Source organism: Brachypodium distachyon, chromosome 1 (assembly GCF_000005505.3).
Source record: "Brachypodium distachyon strain Bd21 chromosome 1, Brachypodium_distachyon_v3.0, whole genome shotgun sequence".
Lineage (NCBI taxonomy): Eukaryota > Viridiplantae > Streptophyta > Magnoliopsida > Poales > Poaceae > Brachypodium > Brachypodium distachyon.
Window position 1 is genome coordinate 61,239,995 of NC_016131.3, and position 11,103 is coordinate 61,251,097.

Sequence of the window (11,103 nt, forward strand, 5' to 3'; positions counted from 1 at the left end):
ATCAAAACTATCCACCCGTAACTTCTGTATATCATCTAATCCTAGATAGTCATTCAGATTAACATATAAAGATCTTAATTAATTAGAACGGCCGGGTAGAGAAAAGCATAGGACTATACGAATTAAAGTTCTGTTGTAAAATTTCCTGGCCCTGCAAAAATTAAAACAAAAGACATATACGCACCATCATTGTCTTCTTGATAAGCGTCTTGAAGCTTTCGCTTAGTACCCTCAAGCTTGGTGTTGTTTGCAAAATCTAGCTTTGCCTTGACTGAGTTTTGGTCACACTGAGTCGATGAGTGCTGTGTAACCATTGAATTTTTTTCGAATAATAGTACAGATATCCCATAAGCATGCATGTTAATTCAGCAACACAATATTTAGTATGCTTACATTGGGCATAATTGATTTTGGTCTTCTTTGAGTTTGACCCACCGAGATACCTTCCCGCTGCTTAGGACTGACAATGGAACCTAGCGGCTCAGAATGCAACCTAGGCGGTCTTCCAGGCCCAAATGCTGCATTTGAAGGCGTCCTTTGTGCCTCCGCCGTGGATTGATGACGGCTTCGCCAGCCGGGCAGCTGTGACTGCCTCACTACAGAATGATCAAGCATCCTACAATTCTGTTTTCGATCAACCTGTTGGCCCATTGGAGGCTGCCTCTTGACTAACTCTTTGTTTGTAGGATACTGTTGACCGCCATCCTCTTTGGCATTGGGTATAATGTCTGCAGAGAAATTTACAAGGGAATTGAAGCAACTATGTCAATACAGCTGATAACAAAAACAATAACAACATGCATGAGATCAAGGAAGCGCAGTTACTTACTTCTCTTCCATCATCATCTATTCCATCGAAGAACTTTGAAACCGAACCAAAGTTTTCAAGAGCAAGTGTCAGATCGCTTGTAGAAGGTGTGAAATTCAAATAACCCTAGACAGAGTAACAAGCTGATTGCAGCCAGTACCTCGGATAGGTCTACGAAGGTACACGGTTTGACAAAAAGGGCAGCCTCATCCATGGGAGGGCAAGGCAACCCTCCTTCTTCCTGTTCCAAGCAAGAAGGATCCATTGACCGTGGAGTATGATCTGTGAATTGGTTTAGCAAGATCATGTTAGGGCGCCCCATCTATAATAAACATCAATTCAAGTTCTAAAAGAAGATCATCGAATCTGCATTCCTACCTATAGTGGCAGCTTCATTGTTCGTCGACTCATTAACTTCCGCCTGCCAACCTCTAGAATGTGTGTCAAGCATAGTGCAAAGATTTTAATACTAGAAAATAAGGGGTGAAAAAAATACGAAACAGATGACTGCGTGAAAATTAAGTAAAAACTGTCAAGTTCGTGTGAAGATATCAAATACTTACTCAATGAGCGATCGAGCGAGTTCCCGAATCTTCTTCGAGACATGATTACGCAGAGGTTGCACGGCCTTTACGATGTCTGTAACCTATATATGACCAGTCCATATGTATGAACAAGAGCAATTGACGAAGTAATGAACCAAGCGTAAGCACAATTTCAGCAAGGCGCGCTTACCTTGATGGTGTCCACCGTGAATTTCAGAAGCTGCAGCCTCCGGAGCAGGTCGAGCAGTTCGTCCTCCGACTGCAAGAAAAGAAAACCGAAGCAATACAATCAGTACCTTTTGTTGGTTCTTCGTAAATGCCGACACCATGGACAGACGCAGTGATAGGTAGTATAGCAAAGTGAGAGAGAACCTTCTGTTTGTTCCTGGAAAGGGCGACCTTGACGCGAATGGCCTCGGCGACGACTGGGTCGTCGCTGTCGCGGTGAGGGGCGACGGCGGGGCCCTCGGGGAGGAGCGGCGGAGAGATGTCGGCCGCCAAAACTGCCTCCTCAGTAGCCCGAGGAAGGACGGTGTAGAGGCGCTGGGCAATGGCGTCACGCCGCGCGCGGAGGCCGTCGGGGTTGTCGGCGGCGGCGACTCGGATAGCGGCGTCGATGGCGTCGAAGATGCTGGCTCGCGAGCTGTTGAAGAACACGCGCCAGTACTCCAGGGACTGCGGCGGCGGCGCCATATCTTTGGGTGGAAATGCCAACGAGGGATGAAAGCGAAGAGAGTCAAATTCGAATCAAATGATCCCCTTCTCTTTTTTCTTCTTCTCAAAAACTCAATTCCAATCAACCCGTTGCTCGCTTTCGAAACCCTTTTATGGCCTGATCTAGCCGTTCCAAAAAAGTAAAGAAATTACGTACTACTAGAGATAACAGCAGACGGAGAGGCGGACAGATTTCACTTCATCACTCGGTGCCGGCCCTATTTGGTTTTCCTTCTTCTTTTAGATGCCACCGCGGTTTTCTTTTAAATTAGCCATTGCGGCGCGTACGTGGCATCTAATTAACCTCCGTTTTTGCTCCAAAAAAAATTAACCTCCGTTTCTTTTAGCAATTGCGTTTCGCTCGGGCGGGGACGAGACTGCCAGGCGTGCGGGGCTGGGCGGGAGAGACTGGGAAATGGGAATAATGCCGCCTTCCAAATCCAATCTGGATTCTGATGCGGTGTGATGTCACGAGGAGGACGCGGATCGCGGATGTCAGCAAAGGAAAGATGTGAAACGTAAAACTGCCATTGCATGCCTGCCTGTTCATCAGCGGGTTTTTGAGTTACTGGTTTCTACCGACTCAGCCCAAAACATATAATATTTCCTCCATTTTATAAAAGTTGGTGTATTTGACGAGATTTTTTCGAATTGAATAGTATGTACTCTTTCCGTTCAATAAAGGATGTCTCAACTTTGACTAAATTTGAATGCATCTATATCCTAAGTCATGTCTAAATACATCTAAATTTTGACAAACTTGTTCTTGTTGTTGGACGGAGGGAGTAATTGTTTTGTTTTCGTCCATAGGCGCTGATCGGGACCACTTTTAGAGTACGCCCTGGGGCCTGTTAACCCCCAGGTCCGGTCCAGTTAAGCCGGAGAGGGGAAAAAGAACTCCACGCGACCAGTTCTGCTAATGGCCTAATTGCCACCCGACGGCCAGACAAGCCAAGCCAAGACAGAACAACCGCATCACACAAACACACACTGATTGAAATCAAACTACGTTGGGAGGAAACAAGAGAGATTAGCAGACACCTCACCAACATCCAACAGGCCGCCTCAACAAGGTTACGTATCCGGGCGAGACGGTGACTCACTTGCGCAGCCCTAGCACGGCAGAACGACGGCAGGGAGATGAAGCCGTTCGATAGTCATGTCGATTCTACCACACACACACCTGCCACATCAATCTGCAACGCCAGCACCAACATAACGACGTGCTGACTCAAAACTGGCTCAAATTGACTGATTAAGAGATAATACCGCTTCGAGGGATAACCTGGTATTTTGACAAATATTAGGTGGAAATTATACAAATAGTAGTTCGGGTTGAAATTGGTCCAATAGGATACAGTTTAGGCTGAAATATATACTCCCTCCTGCACATGTTAGTTGTCGAAATATTACATGTATCTAGACGTTTCTTAAGCATATATACATCCAGATTTGATCAAATTTGAGACAATTAATATCGGTTGGAGGGAGTACTTCTTTTACTTTTTTTTTTTAGACAAAGAGTACTTCTTTTACTGAGCGACCCATCTTGGACCTTTTTTGGCCCTACCGCACTAAGTTTTTGGCCCATGTGAGCACTGGTTTGGGAACAACTATGGTTAGCTATGCAAGCTGGGCTGGCCCAGCTTGCACGCAACCAGCCATGAACTATCTTATATCGTGCACCGAAAGATGACTGGAATCGCGTTGAAACCGGCTCCTCACTTTCCGCTTCGTCAGAACTGGCACCTCCGCCTTGCAACAACTCAGGCGGCCAACTCCACCTTCTCTCCAGGACAGGGAACCTCCCAATGGACCATGGAAATTTGGTGTACAGAGAATTGTTATTATTTTGCATAAAATTGGTGTACATGTACTTTAACTCTATCTTAATGCATGTGCTCTGTTACGGTATTCTGCTTTAAAGCGTTTTTGCTTGTGTGCTTAGAAAAATGGTGTAGAATAACAATTATCCCATACTGTACATAAAGGCATTTAAGTAATTCATGCGAAATAATAATAATTCAGCAAAGCACACTGTGTTTGGCCCAAGTTTTACTTGCTCTAGCCCAGTACTTTCAATACTATGCCGGATATGGGTTATGGGCCACCCACCAACGTATTCACCAAATTATTTCGGAAGGGCTGACGAAACCACCGCCGTGGCCCATTTTCTAAAATCCCGCGGATCCATCCAGCGTCCGCTATTCAGAGCTACGTGTAGCTCGGGACTCAATTTTCTGCTTCAGGAAAACGCAGGGCAAGTCACTATGTCGGCAGAATAAAAATCCCACAAGTATTGATCGATCTTGTTTCTGTTCATTGTTTCTCTGTCGTAATGCTACTGCGGCAAGGAATTGGCAGAAGTTCAGTAGAATATCGCTGAAGAGAAGATTTCGGCCGAATTTTCTCTACGGCGGCAGGAAATCACAAAGGAGGATTCTGTTGAGATCTGAACGAACATTTGACAGGGTTTTTTTTTCGAAAAGACAAACTTTTGACAGGTGGGGAAGCCGGGAAGACTGCTGCGAAAGTGTGGCATACCACTGTTGTGGCAGTCAAACAAATGTCACACAAACAGTATCCTAATTGAGCTATTACACCTGTGACCTGTTGGATATCTCAAATGTTCGAGAGCAGAGGGACCTTTTCACTTTGGGCATGATTGATTTTCCACCTGACAAGAAGGATGCTTGGGAGGTGGTCATGGTAGTCATCCCGTGGAATATTTGGTTAGCCAGAAATCGCAAAGTGTTTGATGATCGCAATATTCCCCCCATTGTGGTTGCGAGACGCTAAAGCTTTGGTCCTTCTAAAAAAACAAGGAAAGACAGGCGCCGGTCGTTGGATTGAAGACTGGACAAATTAATAAATTTGTCCCTTTCTTTTTTCTTTTGTTCTGTGTTGGCCAGTCTGAGTGCCTTCTCGGTTTGTAAATTTTGTGTTTCGCCGGCTCTTTGTAACTTTGTAAAACTCTGAGCCTTCGGCTCCGTTTCAATTTAAATTCAGGTAAGGGCCTCCCCTCCCGACTTCACTCAAAAAGAAAAACATGTGACCTGTTGTAAGGATCGGCCATGAACAGAACATGCTCTAAGCCTATATATGAAATCTGCTGAACTGTTTATCCACATTCCACACTCTCATTTGTTTGGACGGAAGATCACCGGCTGGAGTCCTGACATGATGCGGCTAACTTCAGATCATTGCCAGCATTTGGCGACTATGTGTCCATGTCAACGTGGTATGGAGTAGGTAACTGACTAACTGTGGCGTGCTTGCAGAAAGCGCTCAAGTGTTGTGATCGATCACTGGATGTTGATGAAATATTTAATGGTGATCCGACTAATGATTGAAAATAATGATCGGCAAAAGATCTTGGATGATCGACGTCCAGCTAGACAAAATGGATGTGAACGAATTAACAGCTGGCTCAGTTAGCTGTATGCATATGCATGTACCTGATAAATGCTGGGAGGACCGGCGGATCGGTGAATTAATCCCCCTGCATTTGCAAACATAAAACGAGCTAGCTGCATGCCGTGTGATAAAGATAATAAACGACCATCAATTCCATGCAATTCAATCTTCAAAGGCTTTGCAGGATGCATTATACCCGATCGGTTGAATACAGTATTAATCGCCGCAGCTCGATGGTGAGATCTATACCGAATCGGCTGGAGTGAGTCTTAGTGCAGCTCAAGTGAATTATAAAGCTCGTAGTCGTTGTCAGGTGAATTTGTCCGGAAACAGAAGAGGAATATGTATTATCACCACGCCGTGATTGTCGCACATCAATGGCCGCCATGTGGGCCTAACTAGGACAAGGAGGCTAGTTACTGAGCGCAAAATTAAGGTCGCATTAAGTAGCTCCAAAGAATGCAGATGCGGGTGACCATTATCTGCAAATGTAACATGCATGTACACACTTGTAGGGTTACCTTTTCCATGCACCTTCGAACTTCCCCAATAACAGGCCGGTGATGACACAGATCGCAGAGTCACGATTCCAGATCTCTAACGATGTCCCCACGGCAAGATCCCGTCAGAGGAAATAATGGGAACTTTTTTCAGTAGCAACGACGGCAGGAACACTGCCTGCATGGCCACATTTGCGGTCCCGTAAATATCGGAGCCAGCCCCCTTGGCTCGGCCAGAAATTCAAGTTTCCTGTTGAAGAAGTATAAGTGGACTATCATTTTCATCACATCGGTCTTTTAATTAGGTTGGCTAGCGCATGAGTCTTGGCTTTCGCAATTTATCCTAAAAAAATTTGATCGTGCGTTGTGCCCCTCCATCATTAAGCTCTTCAAGTTCGAGATCCGGCTGACGCAATTAAATTGCAGCTTGGCTAGCGCATGAAGCTCCTCGCTTTCCATCAGGCAAGCGGTGCCTCAGGCTGTATTTCTTCCGCAGCGTAGCATTTGCATGTGTAAAATGGTGCGTGTGGACATCGCTTGATGTACAACAAATGGTCGGGCTAAGCTAGTTAGTTCATGCGCATGTTCCATAGTATCCTGCAGGCAGCTATATACCCGCCCACTGTCCTGATATTGGACGGTGCACCATGATCGTGGGGTGCTGCACTTCTGCATGCGATTGACGCGAGAAGCCAGGACTACTCAATTATTCATGCTTTATTCATCCATGCTTACCATTCTCCCTCTACCTCTAGGCTCTATGGGTACATTGGTTTGAACCTAAGTTTGCTCTACACCAGCAATCTGGCTTGTCAGAAAATTAACAATGGTTTTTCTTGCCAATGAATTGGTTAAGAGCAACTCTAGCGGCTACAGAAAAAATTGACCTGAAAAAACGTGTATTCGGTCTATCGAATCAGTGTTTTTCGGATCGAAATGGATCCGTGCCGAACAAAATCCTTATTCGGGTCAGTTTTTGGATTCTCTTCTGCCGGTTGCGCAAACTGATACTGCAAATAGAAATCGACAGTCCGACAGTTAAAAATCGACAGTTCTTCAGTTCATACATTTCAAACAATATGAAAGCAAATTGAATCAAATTTAAATATGCAAACATCACAGGAATAAAACAATAATCCAAATTACATAGAATTGTTCAAATGTGACGATCAAACAAATAAAGAATGGTCCGACAGACAAATACAATGTACTAATTCAAATAAAACAAGGAAATTTTGGGATCCTATCTCCCATACAATTGCCACTGATGTTCGATGAGATCCTGTTGAAGCTGCATGTGCGTCGTTCTGTTCTCAATGTCCCGGTAGGTCTAAAGAAATGCTTGGATCCTGTCGGCGTTTCTTTTAGGTTTGACCCGTTTGCCAACATTGTCAAAGAAAAGCTCTAAATCCATTCCCATCTCATCCTCGATGATCATATTGTGCAGAATCACACAAGCAGTCATAATGTTTGAGAGAGACTTCTTATCCCAAAAACGAGCAGGACCTCGCACAATTGCGAAACATGCTTGCAAGACACCGAAAGCTCGTTCAATGTCCTTCTAGGCTGCTTCTTGTGCTTTGGCAAAAACAATTTGCTTCTTGCCGACAGGGTTTTGGATTGTTTTGACAAATGTAGACCAATTCGGCTAAATACCGTCAGCTAGATAGTATCCCATGTTATCTTCATGGCCATTGACGGTATAATTGCAAGCCGGAGCTTCTCCTTTTGCAAGCCTAGAAAAGAGATGAGATCTTTGCAGCACGTTGACATCATTTAGGGAACCCGACAAACCAAAGAAGATCCACAAATCCTGCGAAGCAACTGCCTCGAGCACAATAGTTGGCTCGCGGTGATGGCCTGTATACTGGCTGGGCCAAACCATTGGGCAGTTCTTCCACGTCCAGTGCATGCAATCGATGCTCCCAAGCATTCTCGGCCATCCCCTTGCTTCATTCATCACCATCAGCCGCTTCGTGTCATCCTCATTAGGTACTCGGAGATATTGCTCGCCGAACACCCGGATCAACACACATTCGCAAAGATGCGGACAGATTTTAGCGTCGTATCTTTGCCAATGTGAAGATACTCGTCGGTGTAATCCGTCGGGACGCCATAAGCAATCACCCGCATGGCTGCGGAAATCTTCTGGTATGCACTAAACACAAGAAGGCCGGCCGTGTTTTCCTTCGGCGAGTGAAGTAGCGGCAGTTTGCTTCGCATGCCTCGACAATTTTCACGAACAGAGGCCTACGCATATGGAAGCGCCTACGGAATAGGTGTGCTGGGTAGGTGCATACCTCCACGAAGTAATCGTTCATCAACATGGAATGGCCAAGGCTGCGATTGCAGGGAATGCAATAACGACCAACATTTGATCCTCGCCTCTTCTGTCGCTTCCCCTTGTCTTCCACCTCTTTCATGGCGAGAGTCATCAAAATGTTCTCGAGATCACCGGTAGCTCACATCTTCATCGGACGAAGAAGAGGACGAATATTGCAGCGCGGAAAAGGACAATATTTGATGACTGCATCTGAAATCGGCAATTCACAACATGAACAAAACCCTAATTCACGAGACTCCCAAACCCGAGATACATAAAATCGATGAGAAATTTACCTCGTCCGGCAGGTGGGGAAAGATTTGCTTCTAGATCCGGTGAACTAGGCCTCCTCTGGCTAGACGACGGTGGTTTAGGATCCCACCAAAGCTCCTAGACGGCGGCTGCGGTTATGGTGATCCTAGCTCGGGAAAACTAGCAGCGGAAGTTCACGGGGCAGTGGGCAATACTGCATAGATGCGTTGGCGGCGGCGGGGATATGCGGAACAACAACCGGCGGCGGGGATGCGGTGGCGGTGGCAAAAAATCGCAGGAGCGATGTGTCGGGGAAGAAAAGTCACCTGAGTTGGTTTTCATGTATCCAACAAAAGTGTTCTTAAATTATTAGTACTAAAAATTTATAAGTTTTCTTATATTTTTGAGTGTCGGCCAAGTGGCAAGGAAAAGACATAAAGCCAAGTGTGTACTTTCTAAAAGTGTTCTTGTTTTACATTTAAAAACAATGAAACCTAAGAAGTATGTGACAAAATGATGTGTAAAAAGAGAAAAAGCATTTCCAGAAAAAAGAAGAAAGCATTTCCAGGATTTAATCGGCACCATTCTTTCAGTGGTAGGTGACGTACTCGTCAACAGCGAGACGCCTGCAGTGACTTCGTCAATCTCTCAAGATATGCCGGCTCAGTCTTTCGGAGGTGCTCATATATAGGGGTAGGGTGTGCGTGTGTCCGTTCATAGGGTGAGTGTATGCGCGTGTGTGAGTGTCTGCGTTTGTACCGTGTTCCAAAAAAAATGAATACGTGCATGGCATGAAAAAACCCCAGCATTACTAGATGAGGTGGCATGTTTTGCATGATCTCCACAAGGGCAGTCTGGGCTATAGCCCTGGTCTTGGTCTAACAATCATTGGTAATTTCACTAGCTTGTAAATCACTAAAAACACTAAGATCTAGCAGCTTAGCTTTGGATATTTGTTTAGATCATTGAAATTTAGCCATGGTCACACCCAAATCCTGGATCTGTCACGGTGCTGAGATAACAGCTTTGCATATTGAGAGAAATATGTAGTGAAAGTGGGGCCTGATAATGTCGCATGCTTGCATGATGGAGAAATAGACGGTGAATGTGAGCCTGCATGTTAAGAGAAATAGATAGTGGGAATATCTGTTTAGATATAGAAGATATGTACTCCCTCCCATCCATATTGAGAATATTATTTAAATACCGACTATTTACTGCACATGATTCCTTATCAAATTATGAATTAATTTTTAAAAATAATTATGTATTGAACGTAGCTATGTGATTTTGTAAATGCAACTGTGTGCAGTAGGCAGAGCTATCTTTCCTAATCTCGCACTTTCAACATTGTTCATACATATACTTCTAGAATTATAAAAGGAAGACATATATTTTTGCCCGATAAACTTTACGGAATACCAAGAAAATACGGTTACTATGCAGTAACCAAAATAAAACGGTAACGAAAACCCCGCGCAGACATAGGTGAGCTCGGGCAGTAATTCGTTGATCCCCTAAATGCGTGCGCCGGTTCCTCGCTATGATGTCGACTTCCGTCTGGGGGCCATGGCAGCTGGTGCTTGTCGCGTGATTCAATCATTCTTTTTCTCTGAAAAAGACAAGAACAAATTCGGACTTAATTTGGAGCAAGTAACTTAACTTATTCTCGAGTGTCGTTGATGAATTAGGGCGTGCATAATTGTGCCTTTGTTGTCAAGATATCATCTGCACTGCAGCACGCCAGCAATGATGGCGAGTGCTGCATGGGTCGGACGGCGAATTTGTTAATTTCATCTCAGAGGACAGACAGCTTTACGGTAAGACTAGCTAACCACGCACTGACGCATCCTTGCCGTCCTAGCTAGCATGAGCACGCACTAGTCAGCTAGTTTTAGCCTGTTAGTTGATGCTGCAATTAAAGGTAAACCGCATCGCATCTTAATTTATTTTTTCTGGTTTGCGGTGTGTTCTTTTGATCTACTAGCTCTTTTCGATCGTGGGATCACAAATGCTGTGGAAATCGATCTGTGAATAATTCACTGTTCACGACGGTCGATCGATGTGCCCTCGCAGAGTCACAGTTGAGAACACATGGCAAAATCTTAAAACCGCTAATTAAGGCTAACAAGATCTTTCCAAAAGGTGGTCTGGTCCTCTGACACAGACATCACTGGGAAAAAGTGACGGGATTAACATCATCGTACTGTACGCCCTTAATCCTATTAGCATGGGCGAACATGTCGAGACAGCGCCATCAGCGCTTCTTTTCTTAACGAACCCGACAGATAACATGAAGAGCTGAATTCACTGGATCAGACACATGGTGCCGCGCGCGGCAGGGCAAGCGTCTAACCACCAATCCATCACAATCCATAGTCCATCCGCCCCCCCGACCGCGACGTGGCTTCAATGCACGGCGTAGTATTGTTAAAAGCTCGCCGCTCTTTCGAATATATGCCCGATTCCCGATTCCCGACTCAGCCATTCATCAGTAGGCATCAGTAATACTACCGGGGGGTTTATGCTCAAATGACGCAAACG

At 45.1% G+C, this 11,103-nt stretch overlaps 1 protein-coding gene across 1 annotated transcript; it reads right to left on the minus strand.

The window, feature by feature from the left end:
• Positions 1-575: 575 nt before the first annotated feature.
• On the minus strand, positions 576-2,046 carry LOC112270033. The gene is made up of 7 exons (XM_024457669.1): positions 1,726-2,046; positions 1,544-1,612; positions 1,372-1,454; positions 1,187-1,239; positions 969-1,090; positions 830-862; positions 576-728 (listed from the first exon to the last, which is right to left on the minus strand). The coding sequence occupies exons 1-7, from the start codon at positions 2,044-2,046 to the stop codon at positions 669-671; spliced, it is 741 nt and encodes a 246-aa protein (XP_024313437.1). The 3' UTR covers positions 576-668.
• Positions 2,047-11,103: the final 9,057 nt, after the last annotated feature.

What these genes read in the sequence shown, in the direction of transcription:
- LOC112270033 (XM_024457669.1), bottom strand. Translation starts at nt 2,046, where the DNA reads ATGGCGCCGCCGCCGCAGTCCCTGGAGTACTGGCGCGTGTTCTTCAAC. An exon ending in TCACGGTGGACACCATCAAG is followed by an intron (nt 1,455 to 1,543) that starts GTAAGCGCGCCT and finishes GGTCATATATAG; the next exon opens with GTTACAGACATCGTAAAGGC. An exon ending in CCTTCGTAGACCTATCCGAG is followed by an intron (nt 863 to 968) that starts GTACTGGCTGCA and finishes TCGGTTTCAAAG; the next exon opens with TTCTTCGATGGAATAGATGA.